This window comes from Scleropages formosus, chromosome 15 (genome assembly GCF_900964775.1).
Source record: "Scleropages formosus chromosome 15, fSclFor1.1, whole genome shotgun sequence".
Taxonomy (NCBI): Eukaryota; Metazoa; Chordata; class Actinopteri; order Osteoglossiformes; family Osteoglossidae; genus Scleropages; species Scleropages formosus.
Genome location: NC_041820.1, coordinates 8,191,470 through 8,208,689, shown reverse-complemented (window position 1 = coordinate 8,208,689; position 17,220 = coordinate 8,191,470). Strand labels below are relative to the sequence as shown.

At 39.8% G+C, this 17,220-nt stretch overlaps 1 protein-coding gene across 3 annotated transcripts; it reads right to left on the bottom strand.

Annotated features, from left to right (window-relative positions):
• Positions 1 to 587: 587 nt before the first annotated feature.
• On the bottom strand, positions 588 to 15,166 carry LOC108920311 (gamma-aminobutyric acid receptor subunit rho-2-like). Of its 3 annotated transcripts, XR_001964990.2 has the most exons (10): positions 14,922 to 15,166; positions 12,841 to 12,947; positions 6,608 to 6,675; positions 4,977 to 5,200; positions 3,889 to 3,971; positions 3,647 to 3,787; positions 3,156 to 3,308; positions 2,585 to 2,769; positions 1,162 to 1,924; positions 588 to 796 (listed from the first exon to the last, which is right to left on the bottom strand). XR_001964990.2 is itself a non-coding variant. In XM_018728995.2 (9 exons), exons 1-9 carry the CDS (start codon positions 15,041 to 15,043, stop codon positions 1,616 to 1,618), a joined length of 1,392 nt encoding a protein of 463 aa, XP_018584511.1. In that variant the 5' UTR covers positions 15,044 to 15,166; the 3' UTR covers positions 1,016 to 1,615. The 3 variants fall into 3 exon arrangements, 2 of the variants coding, with proteins under 2 accessions (XP_018584511.1, XP_018584640.1); XM_018728995.2 differs by lacking the exon at positions 588 to 796 and having other exon boundaries at positions 1,016 to 1,924; XM_018729124.2 differs by lacking the exons at positions 588 to 796; positions 6,608 to 6,675; positions 12,841 to 12,947; positions 14,922 to 15,166 and adding an exon at positions 6,545 to 6,605 and having other exon boundaries at positions 1,016 to 1,924.
• Positions 15,167 to 17,220: the final 2,054 nt, after the last annotated feature.

Sequence of the window (17,220 nt, the reverse complement as noted above, 5' to 3'; positions counted from 1 at the left end):
CACTCAGTCCATTTAAGTGTGGGTACACACACATATGCCTAGGCAGACACACACATATACGTATACAAAGCAGATTCCATTGATACTGCTAGTCAAAGGACCATACAAATAACAACTAGCTGCCCTTTGGCATGTTTGTAAAAGAAGCCTTAGCTTTTTCTTACTGTGATCTGTGGCCATAACAAGTCTACAGGCAATTTAAATTGCGTAAAATAATTGCATAATAACTTCAGATTAAACTAGCATATCTAACCCTGAGAAAATCCCAAAACTTCACATCTTGGATCAATACTGTAATTTAGGATTTTTTAAAGTTCATTGATGAACCTTCTATTTTTACAGCCAGACCAGTATCTTTGCTTACAGTTATTACACAAGTCCTACAAGAGATATAAAAAATTAAATGGACATTAAATTGAGCACCCTATGTACAATTAAATCTCAATTTGATTATGAATGGTAAATGTATTACATTACATAAATGTTTTACTGTTCACCGGTGATTAATATGCATTTTTTAAATACTAGGAATGTTAGAAACGTATGACACACCTGTATTTCATCTCTCATTCTACCATTGGTGCATGTCCATGTTAAAATCATGAGGAAATGGATAAGAATGGACGGCTAATCCCTTTCACAGGGGATTAAGCTCCAGTCGCCTGAGCGCCTGACAATCTTGCTGTTTGAGAGCTGAAATTCCAGGCCTCCACAGGGCTTCCAGAGGGACGAAGCAGGGCCACAGCAGGCGGAAGATGAAAACAAAGTCCCCTGCGCTGATTTACCATCCACAAGCCTGTAACACGTGACAGGAACTCAGTTCAGGCTAAAAATCACAGTTTGGCTTGTAAAACTCAGTTCAACGGTGCTGAGAAGAACTGTCTCCCGGTCACAAAGAACCAGCTGCGGAAGCCATAATTTGAAGGACGTTATGTGGGGTAATTCACTTATGATGACACAAACATTGGAAATATGCATAATTTTTAATTTGCATTTTTAAAAATACTTGTCAAGAGTATTAAATACTGCCCCCCGCCCTCCACCCAAAGTAACTAAAATAAAACGGAAGCCACAGAGGTGCCTGTCTACCAGAATTTGGATGCAAAGCTGACAACATTCAACACGCATCTACATGTGTAACATACAAATGTCCAGTCCTACCTGCAAATGACTTGTTAGAATACAGCACAATAACACCAGTATTTCATAAGCTGTGGAAAACTTCTTGTTCCGGATGACCGTGGGCCAGAAGCATGGAACTGGGGGTGGACCGGCTCAGACTAAATTGCTTCCAGTGTTTCCAGAGTCATGCTGTTGTTTACCAGATGAAAAAGCACAATGTTTTCACAGCCCAAAACCACTGGTAATCAACTACAGAAATTAGTGCGGTCTAACCTGGATGCTCCCAAAGTCCTGTATCACATCCTTTATTACACCTGACATGAATAAATCAAAGAATTCCTCCTTTCTCCGTGTCAGAGGTCCTCCTGTAAATACTTGTTTTCACACAAGTGTTTTGGCACTTGTTTTCACAGGACTTGCCCCTTTTTTTTTTTATCCAGACCAGTCCAAATTTATCTCTTTCCACATAGGGCTCCAAAGACCGCTGTGGAGTTCAGCAGTAAACGGACCAGTAGATGAGGTTGAAGATGATGTAGGAGCCCGGAAAGATCATGCGAGAGTAAGTGTCAATAGCATGCGTGTTTGGGATGATCCGCAAGCCCCGGAGTCCCTTCTTCTTGGCGGTAGTGGTGGAGACGCTGCTCACGGAGAGGGTTCCCGCCATGTGTCCCGGCTTCTCCCGCTCCTCAGGCACCATGGGCGCTGTGGTGTATCCTGCCAGGCTGTCAGTGTCTGCTTCACTATACATCCCATCCAGCATCATGGTGCGGGTGTGGGACATGCCACAAGTACAGGGTAAAGACTGCAGAGAGATAGAGAGAGATGGACAGGTATGGTCAAAGACAAAGAGACAAGTACATGTGCAGACGGTGAAGAAATTAGATGGAGGGATATGGAATATGAAGAATAAATAAAGAAAGACATAGATAGATAGATAGATAGATAGATAGATAGATAGATAGATAGATAGATATGATGACTCTGCTGTTGAGTTTACCCTAAACTGCGTTGCAAAGTACCCATGGGTTTTACCTTACTCCAGGCCACATTTTACATTTTCTGCTTGAATAAATTAGAAACATGTGGGTTGTTGTTCTGTTTTGGAAGAACTCAGCTGTGTCAGGTGTGCTTTTCTTCCAAAAATATGTTTATGTGCGTTATGAAATTGTATTCATTAATTAATAAACAGCGATATAGATTTTTGATGGGTACTTTTGTGGACATGAGCACAATAGATGAGTAAAACAAGCAGTACTTAAATATAACCAGATTAAGAATGAACAGTAACCTGAAGTGCTATGAAATACATTAGAAAAAATGCCTACAGACCCAAGATATGGGAGCCAGTAGTGACTTACTTAATTTTGTTCATGTTTCCATGTCCAGTTTTGAAGTACTCTTGTCCTGAAATGAACAAAGTGAACAAATGTGTGTCTACCTGCTCCCTAAGCCTTTCTCTGACCTTGCGATCTCTGCGCTCCTGCACCGTGGTCAGGTAGTTGACGGCAGCGTACTCCAGCACGGACAGAAAGACAAACACGAAGCTGACCCAGAGGTAGATGTCCACGGCTTTGATGTAGGACACCCTGGGCATGGAGGCGTTCACCCCAGTGATGATGGTGGACATGGTGAGTACCGTGGTGATACCTGGGCAGAATCATCATAAAGTCACCATAAGCCAATAACTGGGATGGAGGGATGTGTGCTGTAGATTTAACACTGAAGGCATAACAAATAACATAAATGTAACCCTTTTTTCTCCATTTCCTTAAACATACAGACATACAGATATTTTAATTTAATTCATAGTGAAACAATTTCTTGTGATCTTTTGTTCACATCAGGTAGAATCTACTGAAAGGCTGATAACCGTGTGTTATGAATCTTGTAATCTGAAGGTTCCCAGTTTGAATCCCACTCCCGCAGGGCACTTACCCTGAATGATACAGTGAGAATACCTTGCTGTATAAATATAGGATACATCAATGGTTGTGTGACACTGTAAGTTACCTTGGCCAAAATATTAACGTTACCTAGGGACACCCTAGCAGGAACTGCCCGCCGGTCAATCCAGAAGGACACCCAGGAGAGCATGACCATGAGCGTGGCTGGGAAGTAGGTCTGCAGCAGGAAGAAGAAGATGTGTCTCCGCAGAGTGAAGTTAATGTAGAGACGATTGTACCACCCTGTGAAAAAGAACAGCAGAATGCGCAAAGATGCTCAATACTGGCAACATCTGCTTCCCAGATCACATGGAGAAAACCTTTTGAGATTTCTTAAACTACTTCCTTCATACCGAAAAAGAACACTTTTATTAACATAAATCTAACAACTAGTTTAATCATAAAAACATATTTTACTAAATCATCGCAATTAGCGATCTTGTAAGCAAGGTAAATGTATATGTATTTTACATTGCATGTTGATGCCTCACTGAGTCCCCGTGTCCCTGGTGGCCTTCAGATGAGCAGATATGTCCCAGCTGTGTGTGGATCCATGTTTTATGTTTTTAGTGTGAGTGTACCTGTGCTGCTATAGAAAGCCAGCCTCGAGGTCGTATGGAACTTCTGGATGAGGAACTGGGACAGGGAGATGCGGTCATCCGTGCTTAGAGACTCATCTCCATTCTTCCAGTACAGCATGAGGTCCTCATCGGTGTAGGCATCTGCAAAGCGTCAGTGGCATGAGGCTGGGTGTGACCATCTCACTGCATAACCATGCTCACCTCATCTCACACCCCAAATGACCTGTAGAGCGGGAACTCACAGCTTTCAAGCTCCAAGGAGCAGGTCTGTGAGTCCAGAGGGAAGCGGCTGAAGTCCATGTTGCAGGCAGCAGTGACTGTGACCCTGGAAATTCAAACAGTAGACACATGGATTAATTACCACTGTCCACATGCATTATTACTGAACCAGAGACAAAACCCGCATTCAAATAAGTCAGAACAACAGTAAATGGGATTATATTCTATATAAGTAGGGTTCGAAGGGTTGTTCTACATTATTTTCCCTGCTGCTTTTTCTACAGAAATGTAGTATGTTATACACTAAGCTACTTACAATTATATACCCATTTATATAACTGTTTAATTTTTATCAGTTCAGGGTAAACACCTTGATCAGGTGCTAGAGAGTGGGGATTTTAAATGACTTCTTCAATTGAAAAATTACAGTTCTGACCACCATACTACCTGCTGCCCCTGTATATACACACCACTGATTGACTTCTAGATTCCAAAATGTTCATTTATAACAGCACAGGTTTTTCTGAACATCAAAATGTTTCTGTTATAATTTAGGAGCAAACGTGAGTAATAATACGACAGCTTTTAACAGAGTTGTTGGAGCTGTTGATTTTGGACCCAAATGTCGCAGGTTCAAATCCCACCTCCTGTACCCTTAAGGCACTTACACTTAATTCTTCTAGTAAAATTACCCAGTTGTAAAAATGGGTAAATAATTTTACATACCTTAACACTGTAAGTCGCTTTGGAGTAAAGCGTCAGTTAAATTAATGAATGTAAATTAAAAAGATCATAGTCCCAAATCAACATTGTGGTTCCTATCCATTTATGCATACACATAAAAAAGGGCTCAAAGGTCAAACTAAAATGAAATATTTTGTCATATCCATTTTTTTTAGATAACCACGAATATGAAACCATTGACACGAAGACTCTATTTGCAACAACTCTCCAGCTTTCAGCTTATCATTCTGACTCTATGAAAAGCTATTGGAGTGGACATATTTTTCATGTAATAGAAAATCTTCCATATTTCGCAGCTAGCGAGCCCTAGAAAACTTTGGCCATAAGTTGCTTTCGCATAGCATTTAAAAATATTGGCTCTCTTCACCTCAGGCTGTAGAGCACATGCCCATCAGGGAACACGCGAAGCATAATGTTGTCTGTCGTGGTGTCGTGGATGAAGGACCTCTTGGAGTGCACAAAGAAAACATCAGGCACCCAGATCTTCTTGACCAGGCGGCCGTCGAAGGTCATGCTCTTGTTGGTGCTGCTGGGAAAGGCCAAGCGTTCGTCCTTCCAGTAGTGTCTCAGGTACAGAGTGACCGTGAAGTCCTGTCACCAAGTGAACAAGTGAAGGTTTTCTTCCCCCTTAAAAATTACTCAGAATGCTAAGATACTTACAATTATTCACCCATTTATACAGCTGAGTAATTCAGAATTAAGTACCGTACAACAGCAGTGTCTACAGTAACTGGGCTCACCTCAAAGTTCACCACCACGTTGGGATTTATATCTGGACCTTATCAATTAATGTTCTAAATGTACTTTTTTCTTTTTTAATTGTTCAACGTATAAAAAATCTATAATAAACTGCATTCTTAGGATAATGAGAAATGTGTTCACTTTTTTGGCATATCTAGTGAAAAATCACAAGCTTTGGGGGTGGTTCTCTCTCTTAAATACAAAAACAAACGTGTTTCCGAAGAGTTTGATAAAACATCCTACAATACTGGTAGCAAACAATAAACAGCTCCAGATTCCATGGGGCCTCCTGGTGGTTAGAACTTTCGCCCCCTAGTGGCTCAAGACAATTGGTCAGATCTGCACGTTTAATAATATGATTTAAAAACACTGTGTTGTATAAAGGCATTGTGTGAAAGCCCTGTCCTGCCCTTAGGAATGCAGCAGCCCACTCACAATGAAGGTCACTATTAAAATTATGTTATTTCTGGACTCGCTGGAATTTGCATTCATTATGAAATGTCTAATGATGTAAAGGTAAGTTATTTTATTTTTTTCCCCTTAGACAGGCCCTACAATATCCATGATCTAATTTAATCGCCAATTACAATAGGCCCTCACTCCACTGCTCTCTGATCAGTTACATAATGTAGATTAATCATCCTTTAATTTTGACACTAACTAGTCTAAAAGAATTATTATGGCTTAATTAGTGCTATTTAAGATTCACAAATCAAGTAAAAACAGCATTTTGGCACGTGCACCGCTCTTCTAGTACATTAATTATAGAAGCTATTCCTCAATACCAGTTCCAGTTAACATAACTAAGAATTACTAACTCCTCCACTAACCATTTACTCTGACTTAAATTATTTTATTTATTAATCAAAAAGCTCATTCAACAGAAATTATCTCAGATGGAACAAAAAAACCACCGTACACCAGGAATTGTCAGGACCAGGGCTAAGAAGCACTGTTCAATACTGGAAATTGCAGAAAGGTAACACCCAAGGCTACTTGTAACCGCAGAAGGAAAATGACCTTTTTTCCCCTTTGTCTGTAAAAACAAATTTTCTATATATATTTTAAATTTTTATTTTTCCTCCTTCTTTTTTTCTCTGACCACCAAGCAGCAAGCAGACTCTCACACTTTTCACTGGTACTGTACAAATAAATGTTTCAAATTAGAAATAGTTTTTCCAAAAAGTCATTTACCTTGGTCATTTTAGTTCCATGAAATCATTTCCCCGTTTCAGAAAAGTAAAGTTGTTATCCTACCATGTCGACTTCAGAAATACTATCCAAGCTTTCCACTTGAACGTCCACGCCAACAGGAATAGCAGGCCCTGGAACACAGAATAGCACCCCAGAGCTTAAATTCCAAACCACCATTATCATACAAAAAGCTCTTTGGGTTTAAAACATTACTGCAGTCTCATGTAATGTCTGTAGCTTGGTGGCCTTCCTGGCTGTGCGGCTGCCTTGACGCAGAGGGAGCAGCCTGCTGAGGGAGATCAGTCGAACCCAACGCGATCCAGCTTTAAAGCAGCCAGTTTCACCCATGGTTGCCACAGCATTCTTGGGCACATGGATGTAACATCTCTGTGAAAAACATCTCTTTTATGTAAAGTAGCTTTGATTCCTAAATCTGGTTGAATCCTGGAGCTTTTAATGTGTTTCAAGTTCGTTAGTAGAGATCCACATTGCTCTGAGCAAATACTACAACAACCACGCTGAACAACCATTTGCTACGGATATTTTGAACGTAGGGGTGGCACAGTGGGTAGGAACATCTCACTCACTCTCATTCGCAGTTTATTCAGACATGAGTTTGAATCCAGCTCAGTGTGTGTGGACTTCGCATATTTGTGATGGGTAGTTCTGGGTGCTCTGGTTTCCTCTCACAGTCCAAAGACATGTGGTTAATTTATTTCAAACATGTATGAACTGGTGTGTGTGTGTGAGAGAGAGAGAAAGAGAGAGAGATTAGAGTGACAGGTTGTACCCTACCAAACACCCTGTGCTTCTAAGATAGGGTCGTGGTGATCCAGAGCCTGTCTTGGACAAGTGGTTATCAATAATTAATGGATGGATAGAATTTGGACTTTTTTTGAATGATGATAGCCTACTTTTACTTATGCCTGTCATTATGCATTCATCGCACGCATATAACGCAAATGTTATATGCAGAACTGGTACACTTTAGCTTATGGAATATGCCTTTGGGTTCCGGATTTCCCACCTGCCGCGTAACCCATCAACCATGAGTTCTTAGAAAGTCACCAGTGACAGATGAGTTTTCTACTGCAATTTCATGTCCCCTGGGCAAATATGAATCCCTGTCGTGCATGTCAGCTATCTAATGCTGTTACCCATGAGTCCCCTTAACTGCCAAAGACCCCTGCAGTGCTAGTTAATTCTGCTGTCACCTGCATTGATGCCTGTTTGAAATCTGATTGAGCATGTTCAATATGAGGACTGCTCTAAGGGTGTAGTCAATGAATGACAATTGATCCTGGAAAACAGGGTCAGTACTATGTTCCACTTCTGGCACGGGCCTGGCAGCTGACCTTGCTGTTATTGTCATTTTTGAGTCTAAGTACAACTTCAGCACCACATCACAAACATTAGGTTTGATTCTGTGTGAAGAAGGAAAGAAGTTGTGAACAATTTGTCAAATTCTGCCAAAATATTTCCTGCAGCGTCATCCTGTGGTCAATAGAGAGAGCAGAATCTGCCAGGATGGAATACTTTAATCCTCTGATGATGCAGTGCTATTCTCACTTTATGCTCCGGATTGATGTTCTGTTTTATGGTAATCTCACATTTTAAATATTAGATGCTCTATCAATCATACTGATCTCATATACATTCATTTCTCAGCTCATGGACACTACCGGGACTGAGCTCGTAACTCAGTTGGAACTTCAAAGTTATTATTACCACAAAGTTAAGCTCCACTGAGTAAAAGGTTAAAAAAAAAAAGATGTTTCTTGACTTATTCACAAGCTATAGCTGCTGTAAACACAGAAGCAGTGAGGTGTATTGGAATCTTTCTCTCATATTCTGTTTGGGTGCATTTTACTGCCAACTAATGGCTGTACATGGAAATGCAGGTAACTTTCACTCTGCAAAAACTTTGACAGTAAAATGATGAAGAAAATACAATTACATTTACACGTATTCATTTAGTAGATGTTTTTCTGCAAAGGAATGCACACCTCATAGAAAATGCAATGTGTGCATGAAAAATAAACAAACTAGAAAATGTTTGCACCTTTGCAAACTCATAACTTAAACATTTGTAACACAAGGAGCCAGTGTACTGAAAATACTGTTCTTACCGATATGATTTTTATAAATGGTACGGACACTAAATATTGTCTTTTTTTATGAGTTCAAGGAGAAGAGAAAAGAGTTAGACCTGCTATAAATTTCTTCGTAGAGAGTTCATTACACCGAACAAATCCTTTGCAGCTCATTGCAAATCTTCATATTTATGCTTTGATAGAGCAGAAATCAAATATTAAAATAATGCCCGACACATTACACATAAAAAGTGTCAAAAAATGGTGAAAATGGCATTCTCATATGCGTTGTGAATTCATAAGCACTGACCAGCAGCTTAATTTCTGTTGGAAGCTATCAGTTAATCACCATCAATCATTTAATGGAGCCTTAACCACTGCTTCCAGTTCGCATGTGTTGTCATCCCTTGCCAAACATCTGCGGAGGTGAACATCTCGAGGTTTTGCAGTGTATGCGTGTTCACATAAAAAGCAGGAACCGTTGTTAGCTTAATCTCCTTATCACAGAGTCGCGTCACAGACAGCCCCAGCAACCCTCCAGATGGTTACAATCAAACTGCTCAGCAGTCATGGTTCAGACCTTACGAAGAAAACCTAACTTAAAATGATCTTTTTCTACAACAGGCCCATAGGGTTCCCACCTGTGGCGTTGAGAGCGCTTCAGATAATGTACGTGAAATTCTTTGCAGCTCTGCGGGAGATGGCTTTAATTATCGGAATAAGAATTTTAGTGGTTGCCTACACCAGTTTTCAGGAATAATTCATCTTCATGTAAAGAAAGTAAAGTGCTGTTACTCAATTTAAAAGAGCCAAAATAAAACCGAGGTAAAAGAAAAAACACAGCTTTTAGTCCATTTAGAAACTTTCAGATTCCACCTGGATGTCTTTTGCAATAGACTTTAGTCCTTGAAAATTAATGCTAAATTCTTAGCATCATTAGTTTGGGCAAGAATACATTATTTTGGTAACCTTAAAGCAAGGTATAAGGCCTTACAGCTTGGCTTTCTATAACATCAAATATCATGATACATGGCATTCTCGTATTAAATTATATGCTGTTTCAATAGGCCAGCATTACTGGATTTGACCTAAGATCTTCAAAGCCTTTCTTCCGACATTGTTTCATATGTTTTGGGGATGATGTAACTTGTGAGCATATGGTGACCACACACAGTTAACAAATGGCAAAATCAGCATAACGATGTATGCAAAATGCAAATTTATCCTAAAAATGTCTGTGCTTTTCTAATCTGTATTGGAATAGATACTGATTTTTTTTTTTAATAAAATACTTGCATAGCTAAGTTCAAACACTCGTTGCCTTGCTTATATTATGTAAATTTACAAATTCAACTTACATAAATATCAGCATGCCTTGTCAATTCCTAAAGATGAGTGGATGTATGGGAGACACTTATGCAGAAGGAATTTTTTTTTTTTTCAAATATGGATATAACTCCACTTTGAAGTGGAACTAATCCATCATGTGTCCGTAAAGTACGTTCACATAGCATTCGTAGGGCAACTCAACGGTGCCTATGGCTCGTGCATTATACTAAACCCACAGTTTCTACGTATGCGGATTAGCAATGGAGTAAACCCACCACCGGTTATCTCTGAGATTAAGGCTATACCCTTGCATCAGACATTGCTGCTCATTCCTAAAAGAAATCCTATTGATGGGCCTGGCTTTGCAAGATATTCTTGGAAATCAAGAGTAATATGGCAGCTTTTGTAGAAACGCATGTGATTAAGTCAAGATGCAGTCATAATTTAGGCTAAACTTGGCTGATTTTGGAAGGACAGTTTGGGTAGAAATTTATGTTATGAATAGAGGAAAACATAATACTTCCAACATTTTGTGCAATAAACTATGTCTGTATATTTTCATCAAAAACAATAGCTCTTTCAAAAAAGTAATTAAGCTTGGGAAACCAAATGTGACTATGCCAGCAAATTCTTGTATACCAGTAGCCCCCAGACAATGTACCACAGCTCACAGCATTTTTCTGGAGGAATTAATTATGTAGGAAGACGTGCCCCATGTTTTATGACTGTAATGAGGTTACTGTACTGAAAAAATAAGTGCCTTATGGCCAGATTCAATCAAAAAGCCACAGTATTTGTCTTTCATGTTCCTTAATTCGTTCACTTTCTAACTCACCCAGCATTTGTCAATCATCTTAGTTTCCGGCAAAATTCTTTCTTTGTGACCAAAACAAAAATTTGTGAAATTTATGAGGTCTAGATGAAAGAAAAGGTCAGCCAAGCCCAGAAAACATTGTCTGCTGTTTTGAAAAATATTTACTGTATCACCATTTAATTAACTTTCTCAGTAGAGTCACAAATGTTATTTATATTATTATTTTTATTTTTTGTGGTAAGGAAGATAAGTTGCAAAGTACTTGCAGACAGATATGAACTATGTATAACTCATCTGGTGGGATTTACATGATTGCATTCAGGCTATTTTCCATCCTATTATCAAGGCCCCCTGGTGAACATAGTACTATTATCTACTGGAACATTTTTTTTATTGCAGGCAAAGAATGTCAAAATAAATAGCTTTAATCAGTTATGCTACATGTCCACTTCACAGAGAAAACAATTCCAGAAAATAACATCAAAAAAATCTGCGTTGTTTTTTCTTACCAATAATTAATTCATACTTTTTTCAAAAAACACATTGTATGTATAGAAACAAGCCTTTGAAAATGTAAGAATCATGCATACTAATGACATTTCAACAGTTTTCTATTCCCAGATACAATCCCATTCTCCCACATATGATTCAAGTACAAAGGAGATACCCTGAGGAAGTCCTCATTTGATATTTTAAATAGCATCGCAATCCACCCACACCTCGACCTGCATCCAAATGTCTCTATAAATACACGTTAGGGTTGTTTCAGCGCAAACACCCATGTGATTCACGAGGGATGTCATCCTCTGGACTGCTGAGCTTATCCACGCCACTGACTCCAGCAGATAGGTAGGACAACAGGGTCTGATCCCTGGAACGTGCCAGCAAGTTTTAATCTTACAGTGGGCGCCTTCATTTCACGGCTACCGTACGTCTTATGGACTCATTTGAGGATGGAAGGGCTCACAGAATGCAGTCACATGGAGCAGCAGCGGTGCCAGGTGCTATGAAATTTCACAAGTGTTTCCTTTGGGTGAGCTATTCTTCGCGCTCCATGCTGCAATGTGTAATACCACCACCTACGTTGCATCATGTTTATCTACATCCAGTGTGGAAATAACAGAATCTTATACTTATGTGTAGTGAAATTATGACAATTAAATACAAACAAATACATTATCATATACTGTTTCCAGTGATATAAGCCTAGCTTTAGTAGCTGCAGAAAAGGTTTTCCTTGTAAGAGGGTCATTATGTGTGGGACACATGAGCAAAGAAAGCTGAGGCAAACTCTAGATGGAGTTACTGATACCTTTTCAAACACCAGTAAAGACCTGGAACATTTTACCATGAAGTTGTGATGCTTCTGAATCCAAAATGGTGAGAGGAAATCTCTCCATCACCTGTGCCACCATAAACTATGTTCATCATAAATTCCAAAGTGTAATACTATTTTATTGTCAGAAATGTATTTGGAGCTTGGTTTTCAGACAACAAAATTAAAAATGGCTGAGATGTACGTCACTTTGGAGAAAAGTGTCTGCTAAATGAATAAATATAACTGTAAATGTAAAAAAGGACTATCACCAAGTAAGTCAATAACTAATGTCAAATCTTTTTTTTTTGCACAAGTGATCATTTTCCCAGTTTTCATTTTGCCATTACGTTATTTACATTTTCGCAGAAAGTCTCAGAAAATTACACTGTCTGGAGCCATTCTCCGTCACTCAGTTAAAGTAAATTCATTAAAATGCAAAGAACTTGCTCATTTTTACCCTGACTTGAACGTTTGCTGTGTCACCTTGGGGTTCTTCCCCTTTGTATGACCCTTATACAACCATGATACTTCTGGAAAGTTGTTCACCTGTCAAAGCATGACCCGTACAATTTTGTGGTTGATATACCAATTTAAAGTCTATATAATGTACCTATATATGGTCTTTTGCCCTGAAAAGATATTGAAGGATGAAAGAAACTAATAAAATGCAGGGGAAAAGTTCTATTTAACTCCGTACGATTTCACTCCCTTTTTCGATCATGGTGCTTGAAGAGCGCCTCACCTCCAAAAGACGGTCTCATGGTAAAATCATGATCGTCAACCTGCAGCAGATGTTCCGTCTTCAGCTTCCGTGACTTTGTTACGTCTTGTGCCTTTGCTGACAGAGAACTGTAAGAGAAGACAACACCTTTTGTGATCAGATGAGCATCAATCCTCCATAGCAGACTTGATGCAATCAGCTGGCAGAATATGAAAAACACACACACAAAGAACTGTGATTTTAAATTTATCATTAAACTTGGCTGCATTCTTTGAATGAGGTATATAATGGCTATCAAGAGAGCCATAACTCTTGAGTGCTGTCAAAACACTTCATTTTAATAGAAGCTGGTTTCTCCTTTCTTTCTTCTTGTTGATGACACGTGTTGAAAGACTTGGTAGTCCATCAATGTTAAAACATCATTTTCAACAGCAGCATATTTTGTTCTGGATGGATTCTCAAATGAATAGGGAATCGATGATGAACATCTCCACTGGTGACAAGAAATAAAGTATAATGGCAAATCAACTGCAGTCACCCTTTACTATCACTATCACTTGTCGTGAGAAGGGAAGAACATAGTGGAAATACATTTTAAAATTTTTTATAAAAGTGATAATTTAAGTGATAGTGTAGTGGTTAGAGCTGTTGCCTTGGGATCTAAAGGTTGCAGGCTCAGTCAGTTTCTCCTTTGGCTGTAGTAGCCTTGAGCAAGGTACATACTCTAAATTGCTCCAGTAAAAAAAAAAAAAATCCCCAGTTGTATAAATGGGTAAATAATCATAACCTTAACATTGTAAGTTGCTTTGGAGAAAAGTGTCAGGAAAATGAAAAAATGTGAGTCTCTTCAGATGCACAATTAATTTGTATGTCTTCTGACTGTCATCCAAACATAATATCAAGTATACAGGGCAGCAAAAAACAAACCACTTTCAACGGGATTATTTAAAAATCTGAATACCTGATAAGTATGTGCAGCACATTCTTATTTTATTCATCCATATGGCCAAAAATAATAATAAATTATAATTGTAATGATTACAATTACTGTATAACAAATTATCCTGACTTAATTTTATAACAATTCAAAACGTTGAGAGGCCCACACTTTAAGGCACCTGGCTGATGGGTGACATTAGCGATCCGCACGTGGAACACGAGCGTTGTGGGGGTGACGTGCTCCCGGACAGGTGACGTGCACGTGACACGGTGAATCTTTCTTTGTCGTGATCAAACAAACAGCACTAAAAAGAGCAATAAACTATAAAGCGGACCAATAAGACTATGTATGTGCTGTGGGCTATGCGGAAAAAGAAGGCTGAAGGGTCATATATAATAGAATAATATATGAAATAAAATACTAGTACTGTGCAGTTCCTGACTCGTGAGGGAATGTGTTACATGAGCGGAGTTAAGGCTCCACACGTGGTCTAAACACAAACAGAGCTTCTTATGTACATATAGCCGAGAAGTGCGTCCTGCCTCTGGTGGTTAGGGCTCTCATTGTGAAGGTTATTCGTTCGAATCGTCAGACGGTTAGGTTCAAATCCCACCCCCACTGTATTATCCTTGATGAAGCCACGTAGTGACTGTTACACCAATACTGGTGTATTATATATAATAGAAAGTCGCATTAATAAAGCTCATTTACCTGTCGTTGTGGAATGCGGCGTCAGAATAAAGTGGTGTTGTTCATATTGTCCGAAAGGTGTTAACTAATTCATTGTAACTGAATGATATTAAATGATAATGACTGAAAAGATGCGTATTCATGTCTCGTCATACTTAACACGTTTTGACTCAGAGAGCAACTTGGTGAATGAATTTAGTGCTGGGTGGTTCACTGGAAAACAACCTGCATGGTCCTTGTTTTTTATATGAAATCATGTCACGCACAAAAAAAGAGCAAATTAGTGCATTTCCGCGCCTAAATCCTACATCTCGGCAATAACTGAAAAAAGAAAGAGAAAACGCGGCGCACAGCCAAAGTGCCTCATTCGGGAACTGGGCACGTTCTGCGCTCGCGGACAGATTCGGCGCCCGCTGGGAACGGGAATATTATACAGCGATAAGGAAAAGGGCGCGCGCGGGCTGACACTCACGTGCCGTGCTTCTGCGTCTCCACGGCTCCCGTCCATCTCCGTCTTCGGATGCGGCTCCTGCGCGACTCCGCAAGAAGCACGAGGCACAGGAGGAGCAGCAGCGTCGAGAAGCGGAGCATCATTATGCGCCAGAAGTGAGGAGCCCCTGAACGAAGCTGTCCATCGCGCGGTCCGGTTGGGCTCGGGTTCGAGTTCAGGCACGGAGGCGGTTCCGGGTCTACAGCAGCAGTGGCATGGCACGCAGGATCACTCACTGGAGCTTCACTGGAGCGTCTGCGGGCTCCGCTCTCCTCTCCATCGCATATCAGCTGTCTGAGAAGTTTCGATTCGAAGCGCGATCTCTGCTGTTTGCCATCCTATTGGCTGGAATTTAACAGATAGAGGTCGTGCTGTTCCCTTAACCACTTTTTTGGGTCGACGGGAAAGGGAAGTCCTGACGTAATGGACATGGGTTTTACCACGATCTGTTCCAGCATGTGATTGTTAAGAACTGGAGACAGCCTGTCGCATCTGAAAGGGCTTCTCATGGTCCCTGCGTATCATTATTTCATTAAGGTTATTGCTTTTAACCTTTGTTTATTACATGTCTTTGTCCAAGGTGACTCACGGTGTTGATCAACTTTGCAATGATTTACCCATTCATGCAGCAGGATATTCTTACTGGAGTAATTCAATGTAAACTTCTTGATCAAGAGTACAGCTGCCAGCAGGAGATGGGATTTAAACCAGGACCCATCAGATGACAAGGTTCAAATGAACACTATCTACAGCTTCTGATAATACTACTACTACTACTACTACTACTAATAATAATAATGTCATCATCATAATTTCTACTCTTTAGACTTACACACTGCAAACATGTTCATCACTAAGAAGTTCCCTGTCACTGAAATTATTCTGTACACAGATGAAACAATGCTGGTGAAACCCATTTCGGCGCTTCCATGTTACATGTGTTAAACACATAAAGAATGTTTTTATGAGCATTTGAAAAATATGGAAGTATTTAGTCTGCTCTCAGTTACTACAGTATAAACTTGGTGGAATTTGATTTTCTTCTGTGTTGAATCTGAATATGACAGGGAAAACATGGGCGATTATGGGTAATTGTTTCCTTTGTATGCTGGGCCCTCATGTCAATAAAAAGTATGTGTATAATGTGAAGAGCCGTCTCTCTGTCTGTCGGTCTGTCTGTCTGTCTTCCTGTGGGGCGGGAAGAGTGAAGGAAACACAGCATCTGGATGCAGACAATGTGAGATTAAGGAATAATCCGTTAAGTGTGCTCTAATTGCGGACTGTCTGCTAACATCTGGGAGTTTCTGTGAACCGGAGCACTGAGGTTAGTGGGGCTGACTTTTTACCATGGGATTTACCTTCCTTGAAACTAGCGATTAGTAACATGGGGTTTGACTGTCACTGATGGAAAGAAATTATTCAGTTGGTGCAGCAGTCTTTGCATTTTTAAATTTAAACTCAAATTTATTTTCTGCTAAATGAATTTAAGGGATAATGACATTCATATTCTCTGTAAAACAGCAACACCGGCATATTTTTTTTAAAATTTAAATGTGCAACTGAGCGGAGATTAAACATGTAGGTGCCGACAATACTGAGCTCAGGGTAAAAACTGAACCCTGAGCCTGAACCCTGAACGAACCCTGTAATATAAACATTATATATACGTACTGTATATATAATGTTAATATTAATATGAATGACTATATATATATATATTATATATAGAGTATATATAAATTATAGAGTATGTGAATGACAATATAAGCTTTGTAACCTAATAAACCATATATTTCTTCCTTCTGCAGGCTCCCTGTATTTTTCTCCCTATACTTTGTAAAAGAAAAATGGCACAGTAGGCATTTCACCGTGTGCCGATGTCAGCATTGTTCAGTTGTTCTTTGGTCTCTATGATTGATGGGTATTTTACACTACAGTAAAGTATATAATCATTTGTCTGTTTACTCCAAGCCAGCTGTGACATACTTGAGATGTGCTCAGGAGTCTGCTTGGTCCTGTTTCAGAGCACACCCTCCCTCCCTCCTCCATGGGGTGCTTTGCCCTAAGCACACACTTAAGTGTTGGGTTGCAAATTTTTTGAGGATTTCTATTCTGACTCAACACCCCTGAGAGCAAGGTGCCAACTCTCCTGCAGCACTGCGACTCTTATTTAGTCATGAATTTGCCTTTACATTTTGTCTGCCCAGAAACATTGAGCATTGCACTCAAAGCCTGGGAGGGGGGTGGGGGGTGTGGTGAGGGAGGCAGCAGCAGATGGTGC

Coding starts and splice junctions, on each gene's coding strand:
- LOC108920311 (XM_018728995.2), bottom strand. CDS start 15,043: ATGATGCTCCGCTTCTCGACGCTGCTGCTCCTCCTGTGCCTCGTGCTT. Junction 5,201..6,607: donor GTATTTCTGAAGTCGACATG/GTAGGATAACAA, acceptor ACTTGGTGACAG/GACTTCACGGTCACTCTGTA. Junction 1,925..2,584: donor AGGAGCGCAGAGATCGCAAG/GTCAGAGAAAGG, acceptor ATCTCTCTGCAG/TCTTTACCCTGTACTTGTGG.